The following is a 26,641-nucleotide window of genomic DNA, read 5'->3' as shown; positions in this document are numbered from 1 at the left end:
AGTCATTTCACCTGATCATACCTACGTGACTGTGAGTCATTTCACCTGATCATACCTACGTGACTGTGAGTCATTTCACCTGATCATACCTACGTGACTGTGAGTCATTTCACCTGATCATACCGACATGACTGTGAGTCATTTCACCTGATCATACCTACATGACTGTGAGTCATTTCACCTGATCATACCTACGTGACTGTGAGTCATTTCACCTGATCATACCTACGTGACTGTGAGTCATTTCACCTGATCATACCGACATGACTGTGAGTCATTTCACCTGATCATACCTACGTGACTGTGAGTCATTTCACCTGATCATACCTACATGACTGTGAGTCATTTCACCTGATCATACCTACGTGACTGTGAGTCATTTCACCTGATCATACCTACATGACTGTGAGTCATTTCACCTGATCATACCTACATGACTGTGAGTCATCTCACCTGATCATACCGACATGACTGTGAGTCATTTCACCTGATCATACCTACGTGACTGTGAGTCATCTCACCTGATCATACCTACATGACTGTGAGTCATTTCACCTGATCATACCTACGTGACTGTGAGTCATCTCACCTGATCATACCTACATGACTGTGAGTCATCTCACCTGATCATACCTACATGACTGTGAGTCATTTCACCTGATCATACCTACATGACTGTGAGTCATTTCACCTGATCATACCTACATGACTGTGAGTCATCTCACCTGATCATACCGACATGACTGTGAGTCATTTCACCTGATCATACCTACATGACTGTGAGTCATCTCACCTGATCATACCGACATGACTGTGAGTCATTTCACCTGATCATACCGACATGACTGTGAGTCATTTCACCTGATCATACCTACATGACTGTGAGTCATCTCACCTGATCATACCGACATGGCTGTGAGTCATTTCACCTGATCATACCTACATGACTGTGAGTCATCTCACCTGATCATACCGACATGACTGAGTCATTTCACCTGATCATACCGACATGACTGTGAGTCATTTCACCTGATCATACCTACATGACTGTGAGTCATTTCACCTGATCATACCTACATGACTGTGAGTCATCTCACCTGATCATACCGACATGACTGTGAGTCATTTCACCTGATCATACCTACATGACTGTGAGTCATCTCACCTGATCATACCGACATGACTGTGAGTCATTTCACCTGATCATACCTACATGACTGTGAGTCATTTCACCTGATCATACCTACATGACTGTGAGTCATCTCACCTGATCATACCGACATGACTGTGAGTCATTTCACCTGATCATACCTACATGACTGTGAGTCATCTCACCTGATCATACCGACATGACTGTGAGTCATTTCACCTGATCATACCTACATGACTGTGAGTCATCTCACCTGATCATACCGACATGACTGAGTCATTTCACCTGATCATACCTACATGACTGTGAGTCATCTCACCTGATCATACCGACATGACTGTGAGTCATTTCACCTGATCATACCTACATGACTGTGAGTCATTTCACCTGATCATACCGACATGACTGTGAGTCATCTCACCTGATCATACCTACATGACTGTGAGTCATTTCACCTGATCATACCGACATGACTGTGAGTCATTTCACCTGATCATACCTACATGACTGTGAGTCATTTCACCTGATCATACCGACATGACTGTGAGTCATTTCACCTGATCATACCTACATGACTGTGAGTCATTTCACCTGATCATACCTACATGACTGTGAGTCATTTCACCTGATCATACCTACATGACTGTGAGTCATTTCACCTGATCATACCTACATGACTGTGAGTCATTTCACCTGATCATACCTACATGACTGTGAGTCATTTCACCTGATCATACCTACATGACTGTCAGTCATTTCACCTGATCATACCTACATGACTGTGAGTCATTTCACCTGATCATACCTACGTGACTGTGAGTCATTTCACCTGATCATACCTACGTGACTGTGAGTCATTTCACCTGATCATACCTACGTGACTGTGAGTCATTTCACCTGATCATACCTACATGACTGTGAGTCATTTCACCTGATCATACCTACATGACTGTGAGTCATTTCACCTGATCATACCTACGTGACTGTGAGTCATTTCACCTGATCATACCTACATGACTGTGAGTCATTTCACCTGATCATACCTACATGACTGTGAGTCATTTCACCTGATCATACCTACATGACTGTGAGTCATTTCACCTGATCATACCTACATGACTGTCAGTCATTTCACCTGATCATACCTACATGACTGTGAGTCATTTCACCTGATCATACCTACGTGACTGTGAGTCATCTCACCTGATCATACCTACGTGACTGAGAGTCATTTCACCTGATCATACCTACATGACTGTGAGTCATTTCACCTGATCATACCTACATGACTGTGAGTCATTTCACCTGATCATACCTACGTGACTGTGAGTCATTTCACCTGATCATACCTACATGACTGTGAGTCATTTCACCTGATCATACCTACATGACTGTGAGTCATTTCACCTGATCATACCTACGTGACTGTGAGTCATTTCACCTGATCATACCTACGTGACTGTGAGTCATTTCACCTGATCATACCTACGTGACTGTGAGTCATTTCACCTGATCATACCTACGTGACTGTGAGTCATTTCACCTGATCATACCGACATGACTGTGAGTCATTTCACCTGATCATACCTACATGACTGTGAGTCATTTCACCTGATCATACCTACGTGACTGTGAGTCATTTCACCTGATCATACCTACGTGACTGTGAGTCATTTCACCTGATCATACCGACATGACTGTGAGTCATTTCACCTGATCATACCTACGTGACTGTGAGTCATTTCACCTGATCATACCTACATGACTGTGAGTCATCTCACCTGATCATACCGACATGACTGTGAGTCATTTCACCTGATCATACCTACATGACTGTGAGTCATTTCACCTGATCATACCTACGTGACTGTGAGTCATTTCACCTGATCATACCTACGTGACTGTGAGTCATTTCACCTGATCATACCGACATGACTGTGAGTCATTTCACCTGATCATACCTACGTGACTGTGAGTCATTTCACCTGATCATACCGACATGACTGTGAGTCATTTCACCTGATCATACCTACGTGACTGTGAGTCATTTCACCTGATCATACCTACATGACTGTGAGTCATCTCACCTGATCATACCGACATGACTGTGAGTCATTTCACCTGATCATACCTACGTGACTGTGAGTCATTTCACCTGATCATACCTACATGACTGTGAGTCATTTCACCTGATCATACCTACGTGACTGTGAGTCATTTCACCTGATCATACCGACATGACTGTGAGTCATCTCACCTGATCATACCTACATGACTGTGAGTCATTTCACCTGATCATACCTACGTGACTGTGAGTCATCTCACCTGATCATACCGACATGACTGTGAGTCATTTCACCTGATCATACCTACATGACTGTGAGTCATTTCACCTGATCATACCGACATGACTGTGAGTCATCTCACCTGATCATACCTACATGACTGTGAGTCATTTCACCTGATCATACCGACATGACTGTGAGTCATTTCACCTGATCATACCTACATGACTGTGAGTCATTTCACCTGATCATACCGACATGACTGTGAGTCATTTCACCTGATCATACCTACATGACTGTGAGTCATTTCACCTGATCATACCTACATGACTGTGAGTCATTTCACCTGATCATACCTACATGACTGTGAGTCATTTCACCTGATCATACCTACATGACTGTGAGTCATTTCACCTGATCATACCTACATGACTGTGAGTCATTTCACCTGATCATACCTACATGACTGTCAGTCATTTCACCTGATCATACCTACATGACTGTGAGTCATTTCACCTGATCATACCTACGTGACTGTGAGTCATTTCACCTGATCATACCTACGTGACTGTGAGTCATTTCACCTGATCATACCTACGTGACTGTGAGTCATTTCACCTGATCATACCTACATGACTGTGAGTCATTTCACCTGATCATACCTACATGACTGTGAGTCATTTCACCTGATCATACCTACGTGACTGTGAGTCATTTCACCTGATCATACCTACATGACTGTGAGTCATTTCACCTGATCATACCTACATGACTGTGAGTCATTTCACCTGATCATACCTACATGACTGTGAGTCATTTCACCTGATCATACCTACATGACTGTCAGTCATTTCACCTGATCATACCTACATGACTGTCAGTCATTTCACCTGATCATACCTACATGACTGTGAGTCATTTCACCTGATCATACCTACATGACTGTGAGTCATTTCACCTGATCATACCTACGTGACTGTGAGTCATTTCACCTGATCATACCTACGTGACTGTGAGTCATCTCACCTGATCATACCTACGTGACTGAGAGTCATTTCACCTGATCATACCTACATGACTGTGAGTCATTTCACCTGATCATACCTACATGACTGTGAGTCATTTCACCTGATCATACCTACGTGACTGTGAGTCATTTCACCTGATCATACCTACATGACTGTGAGTCATTTCACCTGATCATACCTACATGACTGTGAGTCATTTCACCTGATCATACCTACGTGACTGTGAGTCATTTCACCTGATCATACCTACGTGACTGTGAGTCATTTCACCTGATCATACCTACGTGACTGTGAGTCATTTCACCTGATCATACCTACGTGACTGTGAGTCATTTCACCTGATCATACCGACATGACTGTGAGTCATTTCACCTGATCATACCTACATGACTGTGAGTCATTTCACCTGATCATACCTACGTGACTGTGAGTCATTTCACCTGATCATACCTACATGACTGTGAGTCATCTCACCTGATCATACCGACATGACTGTGAGTCATTTCACCTGATCATACCTACATGACTGTGAGTCATTTCACCTGATCATACCTACGTGACTGTGAGTCATTTCACCTGATCATACCTACGTGACTGTGAGTCATTTCACCTGATCATACCGACATGACTGTGAGTCATTTCACCTGATCATACCTACGTGACTGTGAGTCATTTCACCTGATCATACCGACATGACTGTGAGTCATTTCACCTGATCATACCTACGTGACTGTGAGTCATTTCACCTGATCATACCTACATGACTGTGAGTCATCTCACCTGATCATACCGACATGACTGTGAGTCATTTCACCTGATCATACCTACGTGACTGTGAGTCATTTCACCTGATCATACCTACATGACTGTGAGTCATTTCACCTGATCATACCTACGTGACTGTGAGTCATTTCACCTGATCATACCGACATGACTGTGAGTCATCTCACCTGATCATACCTACATGACTGTGAGTCATTTCACCTGATCATACCTACATGACTGTGAGTCATTTCACCTGATCATACCTACGTGACTGTGAGTCATCTCACCTGATCATACCGACATGACTGTGAGTCATTTCACCTGATCATACCTACATGACTGTGAGTCATTTCACCTGATCATACCGACATGACTGTGAGTCATCTCACCTGATCATACCTACATGACTGTGAGTCATTTCACCTGATCATACCGACATGACTGTGAGTCATTTCACCTGATCATACCTACATGACTGTGAGTCATTTCACCTGATCATACCGACATGACTGTGAGTCATTTCACCTGATCATACCTACATGACTGTGAGTCATTTCACCTGATCATACCTACATGACTGTGAGTCATTTCACCTGATCATACCTACATGACTGTGAGTCATTTCACCTGATCATACCTACATGACTGTGAGTCATTTCACCTGATCATACCTACATGACTGTGAGTCATTTCACCTGATCATACCTACATGACTGTGAGTCATTTCACCTGATCATACCTACATGACTGTCAGTCATTTCACCTGATCATACCTACATGACTGTGAGTCATTTCACCTGATCATACCTACGTGACTGTGAGTCATTTCACCTGATCATACCTACGTGACTGTGAGTCATTTCACCTGATCATACCTACGTGACTGTGAGTCATTTCACCTGATCATACCTACATGACTGTGAGTCATTTCACCTGATCATACCTACATGACTGTGAGTCATTTCACCTGATCATACCTACGTGACTGTGAGTCATTTCACCTGATCATACCTACATGACTGTGAGTCATTTCACCTGATCATACCTACATGACTGTGAGTCATTTCACCTGATCATACCTACATGACTGTGAGTCATTTCACCTGATCATACCTACATGACTGTCAGTCATTTCACCTGATCATACCTACATGACTGTCAGTCATTTCACCTGATCATACCTACATGACTGTGAGTCATTTCACCTGATCATACCTACATGACTGTGAGTCATTTCACCTGATCATACCTACGTGACTGTGAGTCATTTCACCTGATCATACCTACGTGACTGTGAGTCATCTCACCTGATCATACCTACGTGACTGAGAGTCATTTCACCTGATCATACCTACATGACTGTGAGTCATTTCACCTGATCATACCTACATGACTGTGAGTCATTTCACCTGATCATACCTACGTGACTGTGAGTCATTTCACCTGATCATACCTACATGACTGTGAGTCATTTCACCTGATCATACCTACATGACTGTGAGTCATTTCACCTGATCATACCTACGTGACTGTGAGTCATTTCACCTGATCATACCTACGTGACTGTGAGTCATTTCACCTGATCATACCTACGTGACTGTGAGTCATTTCACCTGATCATACCTACGTGACTGTGAGTCATTTCACCTGATCATACCGACATGACTGTGAGTCATTTCACCTGATCATACCTACATGACTGTGAGTCATTTCACCTGATCATACCTACGTGACTGTGAGTCATTTCACCTGATCATACCTACGTGACTGTGAGTCATTTCACCTGATCATACCGACATGACTGTGAGTCATTTCACCTGATCATACCTACGTGACTGTGAGTCATTTCACCTGATCATACCTACATGACTGTGAGTCATCTCACCTGATCATACCGACATGACTGTGAGTCATTTCACCTGATCATACCTACATGACTGTGAGTCATTTCACCTGATCATACCTACGTGACTGTGAGTCATTTCACCTGATCATACCTACGTGACTGTGAGTCATTTCACCTGATCATACCGACATGACTGTGAGTCATTTCACCTGATCATACCTACGTGACTGTGAGTCATTTCACCTGATCATACCGACATGACTGTGAGTCATTTCACCTGATCATACCTACGTGACTGTGAGTCATTTCACCTGATCATACCTACATGACTGTGAGTCATCTCACCTGATCATACCGACATGACTGTGAGTCATTTCACCTGATCATACCTACGTGACTGTGAGTCATTTCACCTGATCATACCTACATGACTGTGAGTCATTTCACCTGATCATACCTACGTGACTGTGAGTCATTTCACCTGATCATACCGACATGACTGTGAGTCATCTCACCTGATCATACCTACATGACTGTGAGTCATTTCACCTGATCATACCTACATGACTGTGAGTCATTTCACCTGATCATACCTACGTGACTGTGAGTCATTTCACCTGATCATACCGACATGACTGTGAGTCATTTCACCTGATCATACCTACGTGACTGTGAGTCATTTCACCTGATCATACCGACATGACTGTGAGTCATTTCACCTGATCATACCTACGTGACTGTGAGTCATTTCACCTGATCATACCGACATGACTGTGAGTCATTTCACCTGATCATACCTACGTGACTGTGAGTCATTTCACCTGATCATACCTACGTGACTGTGAGTCATTTCACCTGATCATACCTACGTGACTGTGAGTCATTTCACCTGATCAAGCCTTTTCCAACATTCCACACCACTAAATACTTCAAGTGTGCATGAGGGTTGGTACTAATAAATCACTATCCTCCTTTTGAAATATACCACTTTCTTTTAATTAAAGGGGCAGTACGTACATCATACACCTGGTGACTTTGCTGCTTTTACAAGCAGTGGAGCATGTTCAGCAGTGCACACACACAGAGTACTTACAAGCAGACACAGTGTGTAGACAGAAAAGGGAGAATGGACGCATTTTGATGTAAAAAGTAAAGATAAAGGTGAAGTTATAACACTGAAACACCCTCAGGAAGAGATGCTTTAACACATGGCTAACATCCATCCACAGTGTTTTAGCTACTTCTAAATCACTAATCCTGGCCTCCATGGTGACAAATAAAGTAAGTTTCTTACAAGTATCATTATCACTGGAGGACAAGGAATATGTACATAAAAATATGTACATACAGCTAGCCTAAATAGCATGTTAGCATGGATTAGCTTGCAGTCATGCAGTGGCCAAACATGCCTGATTAGCACTACCAACAAGTCAAAGTTCACCTTTGTGCATTCACGTACAGCATAAAACGTTTGGTGGACAAAATGAGACAAAGAAGGAGTGGCATAAAACACGTCTTTCTGTGGCAGCGTCTGAGAAAGTTGTACATGTACACAAACTACGCTGAGTTCAAGGACCACCGACATGAGTAGGACAAAACGGTGCTGGCCACCTGCACAAAACATATATTTACCCCATCTTTTGAAGAAGTACTCCCAGTATAGACTCCAATATGGCTGTTGTCATACCATGTGACTTCACCTGGACGATGCAGGTGTGTGACAGGGAGGATGTGAAGATGCAGGTGTGTGCCAGGGAGGATGTAAAGATGCAGGTGTGTGCCAGGGAGGATGTAAAGATGCAGGTGTGTGCCAGGGAGGATGTAAAGATACAGGTGTGTGCCAGGGAGGATGTAAAGATACAGGTGTGTGCCAGGGAGGATGTAAAGATACAGGTGTGTGCCCACACAGGTGTGTGCCAGGGAGAAGTACCTTGCAGTGTGTGTGCTGCTGGCTGTGTGCGTCACCTTGCTGCTGTGTGCCAAGCGCTGCATCTCCATCGCTCCTCCTGCTGGACCACAGTTGCCCCCGGCAACCAGCTACACCTACTGTTGTCCTGACAGGTACACACTGATATCATCATCTTGTCTTCAGTCTGACTCCACCTCTTTCTCCTCTCATTAGGCACTTGACTTCCTGTCATGACTCCGCCCTCAAGAGGAGCGCCTCCTATCCACTCATCAACTCCTCACAGTCACACACCATTAAAGGTAGCACATGGTTCTTCTTTGCATGCCATGGCAGGACAATCACCCTCTTCTTTGTCTTGCAGGTGTGTTGCATGCCATGTCAGGACTATGACCCTCTTCTTTGTCTTGCAGGTGTGTTGCATGCCATGTCAGGACTATGACCCTCTTCTTTGTCTTGCAGGTGTGGAGAGTGTCCAAGCTGAGGAGAGTCCAGCTAACAGGAAGGTGTGTGACACACAACACTTCATATTCATACATTCTACTCCTACTGGACCTCATATTCATTCATTCATTTCATAGGGAAATGATAATACACCTACTGAGAAACACCCCCCCTCCCCCGCCCCCCCCTACATTTCGGTGCCACCTTGCTCTTTACCACAAGCAGATAGAACATCAAACACATGTGTAGTAATATTTATGTAATCATTGATGGGGAAATGATCGTCCAGGTGATGAGAGACAGACTCCCCCTCCCCAGTGGGGAGCAGATAGAACAGGGGTCGGCAACCTTTACCACTCAAAGAGCCATTTTGGCAAGTTTCACAAATTAAAGAAAGCAATGGGAGCCACAAAAAAAATTTTAAAATGAAAAACACTGCATACAAAGCTTAAATGCTTTGTGCTATGTTAACCAGTGGTCTCCGACACACGCACCGGCACGCACTTTAATGTGGAAATTTGATGTTAGTGCAGCCTGCGAGTTTTGAACTAATGGTGCTTGATTGCGTCATACTTGCCAACCCTCTCACTTTTCCCGGGAGACTCCCGAATATCAGAGCGTGATGACACTGCATTTGGCGCCCTCTACAGTCTGCCCTAACGGTGTACCTGCTCGACCACACGTAGAATGCAATTTCAGCTTGCTCACGTAAGAGACAGCAAGGCTACTAACTCAGCAGCCACACATCTTACACTGACGGTACCAATACCCAGAATCCCATGCAGCACTAACTCTTCCGCTCAACCAACGCACGGAGGGGGGGGTTGATGTGTGGGGGGATTTGGTGGTAGCGGGGGTGTATAATGTAGACCGGAAGAGTTAGGGCTGCATGGGATTCTGGGTAATGGTTGTGTTGTGTTTATGTTGTGTTACGGTGGGAAGTTCTCCAGAAATGTGTTTTTCATTCTTTTTTGGTGTGGGTTCACAGTGTGGCGCATATTTGTAACGTAACAATGTTAAAGTTGTTTGATACGGCTACCGTCAGTGTAAGCTGTGTGGCTGATGAGTAAGTATGCTTTGCTGTCTCCTGTGTGTGCAAGTAATAACAACATGCAACATGTGGCTGGACTGGCACGCTGTATGTAAATGCTATAGAGGACAATTACTGCAGTGCAATTAGGACACTCCCTTTACTTAGTAATTAGAGTGTAAATAGGATTATTTTTTCCCTGGGAGTAATTTATGAGAGACACTGAGATCCATCAATCTCCTGGGAAAATCGGGGGGGGGGGGGGGGGGTGGGCATGTATGTAGCTGAGCCGCATCAGAGTGGTCAAGGAGCCGCATGCGGCTCCGGAGCCGCGGGTTGCCGACCCCTGAGATAGAACAACAACATGGAGAAGTTGTCAGTCAATAGATTTACATTCACATTTCCCACAATTTTTTAGGGACATTTTCCCCATTCAAAATGAATTAGCCATTTTTCAACCGCTTCAAAGTAGAGATGTCCGATATATGCGTTAAAATGTAATATCGGAAATTATCGGTATCGGTTTTTTTATTATCGGTATCGTTTTTTTGGTTGTTTTTTTTTTAATTAAATCAACATAAAAAACACAAGATACACTTACAATTAGTGCACCAACCCAAAAAACCTCCCTCCCCCATTCACACTCATTCACACAAAAGGGTTGTTTCTTTCTGTTATTAATATTCTGCTTCCTACATTATATATCAATACAGTCTGCAAGGGATACAGTCCGTAAGCACACATGATTGTGCGTGCTGCTGGTCCACTAATAGTACTAACCTTTAACAGTTAATTTTACAAATGTTCATTAATTACTAGTTTCTATGTAACTGTTTTTATATTGTTTTACTTTCTTTTTTATTCAAGAAAATGTTTTTAATTTATTTATCTTATTTTACTAATTTTTTTTAAAAGTACCTTATCTTCACCATACCTGGTTGTCCAAATTAGGCATAATAATGTGTTAATTCCACGACTGCATATATCGGTTGATATCGGTATCGGTAATTAAAGAGTTGGACAATATCGGATATCGGCAAAAAGCCATTATCGGACATCCCTACTTCAAAGCATTCCACATTCCACTCATCCTGGACATTCAAACAAGCAGTTTTCCAAGTTCAACACATTTCCAGGAATTCCTGTTTTTTTTCTAACCTTATTTCCAACCTTTTTTAGTGCGCTGACTCCTTTCACATGTTTCACTCCACTTCAAGCGTTCCACTGTCACAACATTCCTCTTAGTCAGGACAAATAAACAAGTTGGTTTAAGAACTTGAAACATTTCCGGTTTTCCCGAAATTACATTAAAAAACTTCAACATTTCTTGACCAACTTAAAGAATTCCAACACCAACCAACTCAGCTCATTCATGCTCTTAATCATTTAAAAAAAAAAAAACATCCCGCTTTTCCCCAAATTCCCAGGAAGTTCCCATTGAAATGAATGGGACATTTTTCCAAGTTGCACAATTCCCACATTTTTCAAGGTGTTCAAAGCATTCCAACATCAACACTTTCCACCTAACTTTCCCAACTTCCAAACCAAATTCCTGTTTTCCTGGAAATTCTAACTTTTGAACATTCAAACTATTCTTCCATTCATACTACATTCTGTCAGCATTTAACTTCAACTTCAGCATCGGAGCACTCACACTTTATTTGAAATAACTACAAAGTACAAAAGCAGTGAAGTTGTCAGGTTGTGTAAATGCTAAATAAAAAGAGAATACAACAAATCCTTTTCAACTTATATTCAATTGAATAGACTGCAAAGACAAGATATTTCATGTTCACACTGAGAAACTTTGTTATTTTTGCAAATAATCATGAAGTTAGAATTTAATGGCAGCAAGACATTGCAAAAAAGGCCTTTTTACCAGTGTGTTACATGGCCTTTCCTTTTAACAACACTCAGTAAAGGTTTGGGAACTGAGGAGACACATTTTTGAAGTGGAATTCTTTCCCATTCTTGCTTGATGTACAGCAGGGGTCACCAACCTTTTTGAAACCAAGAGCTACTTCTTGGGTACTGATTAATGCGAAGGGCTACCAGTTTGATACACACTTAAATAAATTGCCAGAAATAGCCAATTTGCTCAATTTACCTTTAACTCTATGTTATTATTAATAATTAATGATATTTAAACTTAATTAATCGGTTTAAAAGAGGAGAAAACACGAAAAAAATGACAATTAATTTTGAAACATAGTTTATCTTCAATTTCGACTCTTTAAAATTCAAAATTCAACCGAAAAAAAGAAGAGAAAAACTAGCTAATTCGAATCTTTTTTGAAAAAAATTAAAAAATAATTTATGGAACATCATTAGTAATTTTTCCTGATTAAGATTAATTTTAGAATTTTGATGACATGTTTTGAAAAAGTTAAAATCCAATCTACACTTTGTTAGAATATATAACAAATTGGACCAAACAAAGACAAATCATTATTTCTTCTACATTTTCCAGAACAAAATTTTTAAAAGAAATTCAAAAGACTTTGAAATAAGATTTAAATTTGATTCTACAGATTTTCTAGATTTGCCAGAATAATTTTTTTGAATTTTGATCATAAGTTTGAAGAAATATTACACAAATATTCTTCGTGGAAAAAACAGAAGCTAAAATGAAGAATTAAATTAAATTTTATTTATTATTCTTTACAATAAAAATAAATTTACCTGAACATTGATTTAAATTGTCAGGAAAGAAGAGGAAGGAATTTAAAAGGTAAAAAGGTATATGTGTTTAAAAATCCTAAAATCATTTTTAAGGTTGTATTTTTTCTCTAAAATTGTCTTTCTGAAAGTTATAAGAAGCAAAGTAAAACATTAAAGAATTTATTCAAACAAGTGAAGACCAAGTCTTTAAAATATTTTCTTGGATTTTCAAATTCTATTTGAGTTTTGTCTCTCTTAGAATTAAAAATGTCAGGCAAAGAGAGACCAGCTTGCTAGTAAATAAATACAATTTAAAAAATAGAGGCAGCTCTTTAAGTGCTGCTATTTGAGCTATTTTTAGAACAGGCCAGCGGGCTACTCATCTGGTCCTTACGGGCTACCTGGTGCCCGCGGGCACTGCGTTGGTGACCCCTGATGTACAGCTTAAGTTGTTCAACAGTCTCCCTTCTCATATTTTAGCCTTCACACATTTTCAATGTCTGGACTACAGGCAGGCCAGTCTAGTACCCGCACTCTTTTACTATGAAGCCACGTGGCTTGGCATTGTCTTGCTGAAATAAGCAGGGGCGTCCATGATGTTGCTCCAAAAGCTGTATGTACCTTTCAGCATTAATGGTGCCTTCACAGATGTGTAAGTTACCCATGTCTTGGCCACTAATACACCCCCATACCATCACCATTACACTTTCACCCTAGAACAGTCCGGATGGTTCTTTTCCTCTTTGAGCCACAGTTTCCAAAAACAATTTGAAATGTGGACTCGTCAGACCACAGAAGAATTTTCCACTTTGCATCAGTCCATCTTAGATAAACTCGGGCCCAGCGAAGCGTTTCTGGGTGTTGTTGATAAATGGCTTTGCATAGTAGAGTTTTAACTTGCACTTACAGATGTAGTGACCGACTGTAGTTACTGACAGTGGGTTTCTGAAGTGTTCCTGAGCCCATGTGGTGATATCCTTTACACACTGATGTGGCTTTTTGATGCCTGAGGGATCCAAGGTGTGTAATATCATGGCTTACCTGCAGTGATTTCTCCACATTCTCTGAACCTTTTGATGATATTACGGAGCGTAGATGGTGAAATCCCTAAATTCCTTGTTGAGAAATGTTGTTCTTAAACAATTTGCTCAGGCATTTGTTGACAAAGTGGTGACCCTCGCCCCCGTCCTTGTTAGTGAATGACTGAGCATTTCATGGAATCTACTTTTATACCCAATCATGGCACCCACCTGTTCCCAATTAGCCTGTTCACCTGTGGGATGTTCCAAATAAGTCTTTGATGAGCATTCCTCAACTTTCTCACTCTTTTTTGCCACTTGTGCCAGCTTTTTTGAAACATGTTGCAGGCATCAAATTCCAAATGAGCTAATATTTGCAGAAAATAAGAAAGTTTGTCAGTGTGAACATGAAATATCTTGTCTTTGCAGTCTATTCAATTGAATATAAGTTGAAAAGGATTTGTTGTATTCTCTTTTTATTTACCATTTACACAACGTGACAACTTCACTGCTTATGTACTTTGTATTACAATGTAGTTGACCTACTAAAGTACGTTGTGGATAATAAATAAGGTGTGTGAGTATATTTGTGAAGCACAATGTAATCATCTTGTGGGCTAACTTGCAGAGGAGGCGGCGTAAGATGAAATCCATTGAGGAAGTGGAGACTCTGACTTCCTATCTGGCTGCTCCTCCCCCGTGCTACGGAGCTGCTTTATGTAACGGTGTGCCCGCCACCACCGTGACCAAGAGACCGTCCTCCAGAGACTGTCCGTCCGAGGCCAGCTCGGAGACGTCGTCCCATTCAGACGATCCGTCCTTCTGCGGAATCACCACAGCTTGTTCCCGCATCTGCCACGGGCTGAACCCGCCCAAGACTCGGGCAGAGAGACGGGCGTTAAGACGCAGGCGTCCCAAGCCCACCTGCGCGGTAGTGGACTTCCTTCAGGCCCCGCGCGGGAACAAGACCAAAGCCTTCTCCATCTCGGCCACGCAGGACATGATGAACAGGAGGAAGTCAGAACCCAGTCCTGGGACCTTTGGCCTGAATATTCCCCGCTCAGGACCCATCTAACTTGAAGAGTCTGCAGGTACTAGTCTTCTCTCTAAAAGTCTGACATGAAGAGTGTCCATGGTCTGTAGGTACCACTCTGCTCCCTAAAAGTCTGACATGAAGAGTCTGCAGGTACTAGTCCTATCTCTAAAAGTCTGACATGAAGAGTGTCCATGGTCTGTAGGTACCACTCTTCTCCCTAAAAGTCTGACATGAAGAGTCTGCAGGTACTAGTCCTATCTCTAAAAGTCTGACATGAAGAGTGTCCATGGTCTGTAGGTACCACTCTGCTCCCTAAAAGTCTGACATGAAGAGTCTGCAGGTACTAGTCCTATCTCTAAAAGTCTGACATGAAGAGTGTCCATGGTCTGTAGGTACCACTCTGCTCCCTAAAAGTCTGACATGAAGAGTCTGCAGGTACTAGTCCTATCTCTAAAAGTCTGACATGAAGAGTGTCCATGGTCTGTAGGTACCACTCTGCTCCCTAAAAGTCTGACATGAAGAGTCTGCAGGTACTAGTCCTATCTCTAAAAGTCTGACATGAAGAGTGTCCATGGTCTGTAGGTACCACTCTGCTCCCTAAAAGTCTGACATGAAGAGTCTGCAGGTACTAGTCTTCTCTCTAAAAGTCTGACATGAAGAGTCTGCAGGTACTAGTCCTATCTCTAAAAGTCTGACATGAAGAGGGTCCATGGTCTGTAGGTACCACTCTTCTCCCTAAAAGTCTGACATGAAGAGTCTGCAGGTACTAGTCTTCTCTCTAAAAGTCTGACATGAAGAGTCTGCAGGTACTAGTCCTATCTCTAAAAGTCTGACATGAAGAGGGTCCATGGTCTGTAGGTACCACTCTTCTCCCTAAAAGTCTGACATGAAGAGTCTGCAGGTACTAGTCCTATCTCTAAAAGTCTGACATGAAGAGTGTCCATGGTCTGTAGGTACCAGTCTGCTCCCTAAAAGTCTGACATGAAGAGTCTGCAGGTACTAGTCCTATCTCTAAAAGTCTGACATGAAGCGTGTCCATGGTCTGTAGGTACCACTCTTCTCCCTAAAAGTCTGACATGAAGAGTCTGCAGGTACTAGTCTTCTCTCTAAAAGTCTGACATGAAGAGTGTCCATGGTCTGTAGGTACCACTCTGCTCCCTAAAAGTCTGACATGAAGAGTCTGCAGGTACTAGTCTTCTCTCTAAAAGTCTGACATGAAGAGTGTCCATGGTCTGTAGGTACCACTCTGCTCCCTAAAAGTCTGACATGAAGAGTGTCCATGGTCTGCAGGTTCTACTCTTCTCTGTAGAAGTCTGACATGAAGAGTGTCCATGGTCTGCAGGTTCTACTCTTCTCTATAGAAGTCTGACATGAAGAGTGTCCATGGTCTGCAGGTTCTACTCTTCTCTGTAGAAGTCTGACATGAAGAGTGTCCATGGTCTGCAGGTTCTACTCTTCTCTGTAGAGGTCTGACATGAAGAGTGTCCATGGTCTGCAGGTTCTACTCTTCTCTGTAGAGGTCTGACATGAAGAGTGTCCATGGTCTGCAGGTTCTACTCTTCTCTGTAGAGGTCTGACATGAAGAGTGTCCATGGTCTGTAGGTACTACTCTTCTCTCTAAAAGATGTGCTGGTTGTTGCCCTTGTAAGACATTTCATGTGTCATGTCTTTGCCTAATAAAAGTTGACCATTGTTGGGACAAAAAGTGACTGGCTCTTCAAAATCTAACATAAAAAATAGCCTTGTCCTTATCAGCCGATATAAGAGTTGTTGGTGCGACACTTTACACTAACTAGGGCTGTAGCGATACACTAATCTCACGATATTCGATATTGAGCTCACAATACGATATATGTACAGTATATATCACAATATTCAATCAACAATACGATTTGATATTCCTACATCATTTTCTGAAAGATTTAAAAGGTAGATTGTGATTTTTGTGACATCTTGCAAGTGTTCCATTTACTTGGATTGAGAGTCGAGAGTTACTTGGATTGAGAGTTCAAAGTAAAGTGCAGTGTTACATTTAACAGTGGAGAGTTTCAAAGTAAAGTGCAGTGTTACATTTAAAAGTAAAAAAGTCAATACAAATAATTCAAGTAACTAGGAAAAGCATTTCAACATTTAACTTCAAATGTACCCGTCTTGGAGTAGTTGTAAGTATGTGATGTCTGGTAGTTGTAAGTATGTGATGTCTGGTAGTTGAAAGTATGTGATGTCTGGTAGTTGTAAGTATGTGATGTCTGGTAGTTGTAAGTATGTGATGTCTGGTAGTTGTAAGTATGTGATGTCTGGTAGTTGTAAGTATGTGATGTCATGTCTGCTGTGTTGTGGTGTCACCTTCACACAGGAACCAAGTGAGAACATGTCTGCTGTGTTGTGGTGTCACCTTCACACAGGAACCAAGTGAGAACATGTCTGTGTTGTGGTGTCACCTTCACACAGGAACCAAGTGAGAACATGTCTGTGTTGTGGTGTCACCTTCACACAGGAACCAAGTGAGAACATGTCTGCTGTGTTGTGGTGTCACCTTCACACAGGAACCAAGTAAGAACATGTCTGTTGTGTTGTGGTGTCACCTTCACACAGGAACAGAGTGAAAACATGTCTGCTGTGTTGTGGTGTCACCTTCACACAGGAACCAAGTGAGAACATGTCTGTGTAATATTGGTAGTTTAACTATAGTTTAAGCTACCTGTTTAACGGTAGTTTAAACAACCAATATTACACAAACCCCATTAAAGAACTGTGGTAGTTTAAACTATGGTAATTAAATTACCGGGGTAGTTCAAGCTACCGTAATTAAACTACTACCGTAATTAAACTACCGTGGTAGTTTAAATTACGCGGTAGTTTAATTACGGTAGTTCAAGCTACCGTAATTAAACTACTACTGTAATTAAACTACCGTGGTAGTTTAAATTACGCGGTAGTTTAATTACGGTAGTTTAAACTATGTTGTAGTTTAATTACGGTGGTTTAAACTACTGTGGCTACCACGGTAGTTTAATTACCGTAGTTTGAATTTCCGCGGTAGTTTAAACTACCGTAACTAAACTGCCGCTGTAGTTTAAACAACCGTAATTAAACTACAGTGGTAGTTTAATTACGGTTGTTTAAACTACAGCGGCAGTTTAGTTACGGTAGTTTAAACAAACGTAATTAAACTGCCACAGTAGTTTAAACTACCGATGTAGTTTAATTACAGTAGTTTAAACTACCGCATAGTTTGAACTGCCGTAATTAAACTACTACAGTAATTAAACTACCGTGGTAGTTTAATTACGGTAGTTTAAACTACGCTGTAGCTTAATTACGGTGGTTTAAACTACTGTGGCTACAGCGGTAGTCTAATTACCGTAGTTTGAATTTCTGCGGTAGCTTAAACTACCGTAACTAAACTACCGCTGTGGTTTAAACAACCGTAATTAAACTACAGCGGTAGTTTAATTACGGTAGTTTAAACTGCGCGGAAGTTTAATTATGGTAGTTTAAACAACCGTAATTAAACTACCACAGTAGTTTAAACTACAGATGTAGTTTAATTACGGTAGTTTAAACTACCGCGTGGTTTGAACTGTCGTAATTAAACTACCGCGGTAGTTTGAACTACCGCAATTAAACTACATCGGCAGTTTAAACTACCGTGACTACCTCGGTAGTTCAAACCACGGCAATTAAACTACCGCGGTAGTTTTAACTACCGTAATTAAACCACCGCGGTAGTTTAAACTACTGTGCCTACCGCGGTGGTTTAATTACAGTAGTTTAAACTACCGCTGTAGTTTAATTACCGTAGTTTAAACAACCACAGTACTTTAATGGGGTTTGTGTAATATTGGTAGTTTAAACTACCATTAAATACGTAGCTCAAACTATTGTTAAACTACCAATATTACACAGACATGTTCTCACTTGGTTCCTGTGTGAAGGTGACACCACAACAGACATGTTCTTTCTTGGTTCCTGTGTGAAGGTGACACCACAACACAGCAGACATGTTCTCACTTGGTTCCTGTGTGAAGGTGACACCACAACACAGCAGACATGTTTTCACTCTGTTCCTGTGTGAAGGTGACACCACAACACAGCAGACATGTTCTCACTTGGTTCCTGTGTGAAGGTGACACCACAACACAGCAGACATGTTCTCACTTGGTTCCTGTGTGAAGGTGACACCACAACACAGACATGTTCTTACTTGGTTCCTGTGTGAAGGTGACACCACAACACAGCAGACATGTTTTCACTCTGTTCCTGTATGAAGGTGACACCACAACACAGACATGTTCTTACTTGGTTCCTGTATGAAGGTGACACCACAACACAGACATGTTCTTACTTGGTTCCTGTATGAAGGTGACACCACAACACAGCAGACATGTTCTTACTTGGTTCCTGTGTGAAGGTGACACCACAACACAGCAGACATGTCCTCACGTGGTTCCTGTGTGAAGGTGACACCACAACACAGCAGACATGTTCTTACTTGGTTCCTGTGTGAAGGTGACACCACAACACAGCAGACATGTTCTTACTTGGTTCCTGTGTGAAGGTGACACCACAACACAGACATGTTCTTACTTGGTTCCTATGTGAAGGTGACACCACAACACAGCAGACATGTTCTCACTTTGTTCCTGTGTGAAGGTCACACCACAACACAGCAGACATGTTCTTACTTGGTTCCTGTGTGAAGGTGACACCACAACACAGCAGACATGTTCTTACTTGGTTCCTGTGTGAAGGTGACACCACAACACAGCAGACATGTTCTTACTTGGTTCCTGTGTGAAGGTGACACCACAACACAACAGACATGTTTTCACTTGGTTCCTGTGTGAAGGTGACACCACAACACAGCAGACATGCCCTCACTTGGTTCCTGTGTGAAGGTGACACCACAACACAGCAGACATGTCCTCACTTGGTCCCTGTGTGAAGGTGACACCACAACACAGCAGACATGTTTTCACTTGGTTCCTGTGTGAAGGTGACACCACAACACAGCAGACATGTCCTCACTTGGTTCCTGTGTGAAGGTGACACCACAACACAGCAGACATGTTTTCACTTGGTTCCTGTGTGAAGGTGACACCACAACACAGCAGACATGTCCTCACTTGGTTCCTGTGTGAAGGTGACACCACAACACAGCAGACATGTCCTCACTTGGTCCCTGTGTGAAGGTGACACCACAACACAGCAGACATGTTTTCACTTGGTTCCTGTGTGAAGGTGACACCACAACACAGCAGACATGTCCTCACTTGGTTCCTGTGTGAAGGTGACACCACAACACAGCAGACATGTTTTCACTTGGTTCCTGTGTGAAGGTGACACCACAACACAGCAGACATGTTCTTACTTGGTTCCTGTGTGAAGGTGACACCACAACACAGCAGACATGTTCTTACTTGGTTCCTGTGTGAAGGTGACACCACAACACAGACATGTTCTTACTTGGTTCCTATGTGAAGGTGACACCACAACACAGCAGACATGTTCTCACTTTGTTCCTGTGTGAAGGTGACACCACAACACAGCAGACATGTTCTTACTTGGTTCCTGTGTGAAGGTGACACCACAACACAGCAGACATGTTCTTACTTGGTTCCTGTGTGAAGGTGACACCACAACACAGCAGACATGTTCTTACTTGGTTCCTGTGTGAAGGTGACACCACAACACAACAGACATGTTTTCACTTGGTTCCTGTGTGAAGGTGACACCACAACACAGCAGACATGCCCTCACTTGGTTCCTGTGTGAAGGTGACACCACAACACAGCAGACATGTCCTCACTTGGTCCCTGTGTGAAGGTGACACCACAACACAGCAGACATGTTTTCACTTGGTTCCTGTGTGAAGGTGACACCACAACACAGCAGACATGTCCTCACTTGGTTCCTGTGTGAAGGTGACACCACAACACAGCAGACATGTTTTCACTTGGTTCCTGTGTGAAGGTGACACCACAACACAGCAGACATGTCCTCACTTGGTTCCTGTGTGAAGGTGACACCACAACACAGCAGACATGTCCTCACTTGGTCCCTGTGTGAAGGTGACACCACAACACAGCAGACATGTTTTCACTTGGTTCCTGTGTGAAGGTGACACCACAACACAGCAGACATGTCCTCACTTGGTTCCTGTGTGAAGGTGACACCACAACACAGCAGACATGTTTTCACTTGGTTCCTGTGTGAAGGTGACACCACAACACAGCAGACATGTTTTCACTCTGTTCCTGTGTGAAGGTGACACCACAACACAGCAGACATGTTCTCACTTGGTTCCTGTGTGAAGGTGACACCACAACACAGCAGACATGTTCTCACTTGGTTCCTGTGTGAAGGTGACACCACAACACAGACATGTTCTTACTTGGTTCCTGTGTGAAGGTGACACCACAACACAGCAGACATGTTTTCACTCTGTTCCTGTATGAAGGTGACACCACAACACAGACATGTTCTTACTTGGTTCCTGTATGAAGGTGACACCACAACACAGACATGTTCTTACTTGGTTCCTGTATGAAGGTGACACCACAACACAGCAGACATGTTCTTACTTGGTTCCTGTGTGAAGGTGACACCACAACACAGCAGACATGTCCTCACGTGGTTCCTGTGTGAAGGTGACACCACAACACAGCAGACATGTTCTTACTTGGTTCCTGTGTGAAGGTGACACCACAACACAGACATGTTCTTACTTGGTTCCTATGTGAAGGTGACACCACAACACAGCAGACATGTTCTCACTTTGTTCCTGTGTGAAGGTGACACCACAACACAGCAGACATGTTCTTACTTGGTTCCTGTGTGAAGGTGACACCACAACACAGCAGACATGTTCTTACTTGGTTCCTGTGTGAAGGTGACACCACAACACAACAGACATGTTTTCACTTGGTTCCTGTGTGAAGGTGACACCACAACACAGCAGACATGCCCTCACTTGGTTCCTGTGTGAAGGTGACACCACAACACAGCAGACATGTTTTCACACCATAACACAGCAGACATGTCCTCACTTGGTTCCTGTGTGAAGGTGACACCACAACACAGCAGACATGTCCTCACTTGGTCCCTGTGTGAAGGTGACACCACAACACAGCAGACATGTTTTCACTTGGTTCCTGTGTGAAGGTGACACCACAACACAGCAGACATGTCCTCACTTGGTTCCTGTGTGAAGGTGACACCACAACACAGCAGACATGTTTTCACTTGGTTCCTGTGTGAAGGTGACACCACAACACAGCAGACATGTCCTCACTTGGTTCCTGTGTGAAGGTGACACCACAACACAGCAGACATGTCCTCACTTGGTCCCTGTGTGAAGGTGACACCACAACACAGCAGACATGTTTTCACTTGGTTCCTGTGTGAAGGTGACACCACAACACAGCAGACATGTCCTCACTTGGTTCCTGTGTGAAGGTGACACCACAACACAGCAGACATGTTTTCACTTGGTTCCTGTGTGAAGGTGACACCACAACACAGCAGACATGTTCTTACTTGGTTCCTGTGTGAAGGTGACACCACAACACAGCAGACATGTCCTCACTTGGTTCCTGTGTGAAGGTGACACCACAACACAGCAGACATGTTCTTACTTGGTTCCTGTGTGAAGGTGACACCACAACACAGCAGACATGTCCTCACTTGGTTCCTGTGTGAAGGTGACACCACAACACAGACATGTTCTTACTTGGTTCCTATGTGAAGGTGACACCACAACACAGCAGACATGTTCTCACTTTGTTCCTGTGTGAAGGTGACACCACAACACAGCAGACATGTTCTTACTTGGTTCCTGTGTGAAGGTGACACCAGCATGACAAGTAGAGTAGACTAGATGTCCCTGACAAAGGTAAGAAGTGAAAAGGTCTCCAACATTAAAGTATTAGAACATAAATGTCCAATGTCATGTGAAATCTTCTCACATGCAGTGAATCACTTCTTTAACCTCAACATAAACAATGATGACAGGACAGAAAAGATCTGATGTGTTCCTCCTCCTCCTCCTCCTCCACCACCACCACCACCATCCTGACTGATGTGTTCCTCCACCACCACCACCATCATCCTGACTGATGTGTTCCTCCACCACCACCACCATCATCCTGACTGATGTGTTCCTCCACCACCATCATCCTGACTGATGTGTTCCTCCACCATCATCATCCTGACTGATGTGTTCCTCCACCACCATCATCATCCTGACTGATGTGTTCCTCCACCACCATCATCATCCTGACTGATGTGTTCCTCCACCACCATCATCATCCTGACTGATGTGTTCCTCCACCACCATCATCATCCTGACTGATGTGTTCCTCCACCACCATCATCCTGACTGATGTGTTCCTCCACCATCATCATCATCCTGACTGATGTGTTCCACCACCACCATCATCATCCTGACTGATGTGTTCCTCCACCACCATCATCATCCTGACTGATGTGTTCCTCCACCACCATCATCCTGACTGATGTGTTCCTCCACCACCATCATCATCCTGACTGATGTGTTCCTCCACCACCATCATCATCCTGACTGATGTGTTCCTCCACCACCATCATCATCCTGACTGATGTGTTCCTCCACCACCATCATCCTGACTGATGTGTTCCACCACCATCATCATCCTGACTGATGTGTTCCTCCACCACCATCATCATCCTGACTGATGTGTTCCACCACCACCACCATCATCCAGACTGATGTGTTCCTCCACCACCACCATCATCATCCTGACTGATGTGTTCCTCCACCACCATCATCCTGACTGATGTGTTCCTCCACCATCATCATCCTGACTGATGTGTTCCACCACCATCATCATCCTGACTGATGTGTTCCTCCACCACCATCATCCTGACTGATGTGTTCCTCCACCATCATCATCCTGGCTGATGTGTTCCTCCACCATCATCATCATCATCCTGACTGATGTGTTCCTCAACCACCATCATCCTGACTGATGTGTTCCTCCACCATCATCATCCTGACTGATGTGTTCCACCACCATCATCATCCTGACTGATGTGTTCCTCAACCACCATCATCCTGACTGATGTGTTCCTCCACCATCATCATCCTGACTGATGTGTTCCTCAACCACCATCAACCTGACTGATGTGTTCCTCCACCATCATCATCCTGACTGATGTGTTCCTCCACCATCATCATCCTGACTGATGTGTTCCTCCACCATCATCATCCTGACTGATGTGTTCCTCCACCATCATCATCCTGGCTGATGTGTTCCTCCACCACCATCATCCTGACTGATGTGTTCCTCCACCACCACCATCATCCAGACTGATGTGTTTCTCCACCACCATCATCATCCTGACTGATGTGTTCCTCCACCATCATCATCCTGACTGATGTGTTCCTCCACCATCATCCTGACTGATGTGTTCCTCCACCACCACCACCATCATCATCCTGACTGATGTGTTCCTCCATCATCATCCTGACTGATGTGTTCCTCCACCACCACCACCATCATCATCCTGACTGATGTGTTCCTCCATCATCATCCTGACTGATGTGTTCCTCCATCATTATCCTGACTGATGTTCGTCAACCACCATCATCATCCTGACTGATGTGTTCCACCACCATCATCATCATCCTGACTGATGTGTTCCTCCACCATCATCATCATCCTGACGGATGTGTTCCTCCACCATCATCATCCTGACTGATGTGTTCCTCCACCACCATCATCATCCTGACTGATGTGTTCCACCACCACCACCATCATCCAGACTGATGTGATCCTCCACCACCATCATCATCCAGACTGATGTGTTCCACCACCATCATCATCCTGACTGATGTGTTCCTCCACCATCATCCTGACTGATGTGTTCCTCCATCATTATCCTGACTGATGTTCGTCAACCACCATCATCATCCTGACTGATGTGTTCCACCACCATCATCATCATCCTGACTGATGTGTTCCTCCACCATCATCATCATCCTGACGGATGTGTTCCTCCACCATCATCATCCTGACTGATGTGTTCCTCCACCACCATCATCATCCTGACTGATGTGTTCCACCACCACCACCATCATCCAGACTGATGTGATCCTCCACCACCATCATCATCCAGACTGATGTGTTCCACCACCACCATCATCATCCAGACTGATGTGTTCTTCAAATATTTGTGGTTACATTTACAATTCATATAAATTACTATTTAACTTTGTATTATTCTATTTTTTAAATGTTTTTATTATTAAAAGTATTTAAAAATGTTTTATTTTCATTTAGACTATTTATTTAGTTGGTATGTTTAACACAGCTGCACTGAAAATGATTGTAATTGCAAAGTAGTCGTTAGTGTTAATTATTGACATGAATGAATGATGATCAGACTTTAGTCATGAGAGAGTTAGTCATTGTCTTACCTCACCTCCAGACTACATGTAGACCACTCCCACCCAGGTGATGTGGTCAGTGCACACCTCACCATGGAGGTGGTGAGAGAGAGCAGAGTTGTCACCTTGATGCAGCCCACCATGTTGTCATCACAGACAGCATCAAGATGAAGCTGGGAGGACACAGACCAGGAAGACACCCTCAACAAACAACACTTTTGTTAGCACATTGACCCCAGAGTGAACCATTATTAGCACATTGATATTGATATATATATATATATATATATATATATATATATATATATATATATATATATATAGTATTTAGTCAGCCACCCATTGACAATCAATGGGTGGCTGACTAAATACTTTTTAAATGTCGGTTCGGCGGTACAAACATGACAAAACTTTTCTTCTACATATAAAAAGTGCAACATTAAACAGTTTCAAGTCAACTCATCATGCTTGATTTATTACAGCATTTGGGAAGCTTGTAGTTGATTATTATGATGTAAATGTTATATTTTTATCAACATGTGATACTGCCATTCAAAACTAGGCTGCTACATTACTAATGATTAATGTAACTATAGCTGAAGAAATAGTACAATAGCAATAGGAGAGACTATTCATCCCTGAACACCATGGAGTTCATGTAGGCTTAATGATGCACTTACATTATTATATCAACTATCAGAGACAGAAACTCTTCATTTAACATCATGTCCTTTTTTGCTGCTTCAACACAGCTCAATCAACACGGAAAAAGGTCAAGTGAAATAACAGACAAACAGGGCTTTGCTGTCCGTAACACACACACACACCACAAAATGAGCTAACGTTACGCTAAAAGCTAATTAGCCTTCACCTCAAGCCAGGATTGCAAGTGAGCTGAGCTGCCGTTTGTTTCTAGAACGTCAACGGGCTCATAGTGATGCTGACGGGGAGGTGTTAATTATCATTTGGGAAGAGTCCGCTGCCTGATGCTTACCTGCTAAACACCTATCTGCTAACCCCACCGCAGAAGCACTGACTA

General features: G+C 43.0%; 1 protein-coding gene across 5 annotated transcripts in view; it reads left to right on the top strand.

Annotated features, from left to right (window-relative positions):
- The window catches only part of LOC133650158 (SUN domain-containing ossification factor-like), an 82,692-nt gene extending 58,587 nt beyond the window's left edge, over positions 1 to 24,105 (top strand). Inside the window, exons 20-26 of one of the 5 annotated variants that reach the window (XR_009826191.1) lie at positions 8,984 to 9,135; positions 9,197 to 9,282; positions 9,443 to 9,486; positions 14,763 to 15,225; positions 15,796 to 16,123; positions 16,219 to 16,239; positions 16,638 to 16,893. Coding sequence is in view for 4 of the 5 variants with exons in the window: in XM_062047078.1 (XP_061903062.1) it covers positions 8,984 to 9,135; positions 9,197 to 9,282; positions 9,443 to 9,486; positions 14,763 to 15,209 (729 nt within the window). In the remaining variant the exon portion in view is untranslated. Of the gene's footprint in view, positions 1 to 8,983; positions 9,136 to 9,196; positions 9,283 to 9,442; positions 9,487 to 14,762; positions 15,226 to 15,795; positions 16,894 to 23,186; positions 23,293 to 23,917 lie in introns of those variants that run through there. The other 4 variants (XM_062047078.1, XM_062047080.1, XM_062047077.1 and 1 more) reach the window with 4 other exon arrangements.
- The last annotated feature ends 2,536 nt before the right edge of the window (positions 24,106 to 26,641 follow it).

This window comes from Entelurus aequoreus, linkage group LG05, assembly GCF_033978785.1.
Source record: "Entelurus aequoreus isolate RoL-2023_Sb linkage group LG05, RoL_Eaeq_v1.1, whole genome shotgun sequence".
Lineage (NCBI taxonomy): Eukaryota > Metazoa > Chordata > Actinopteri > Syngnathiformes > Syngnathidae > Entelurus > Entelurus aequoreus.
This window is presented reverse-complemented; position numbering and strand designations above follow the sequence as displayed.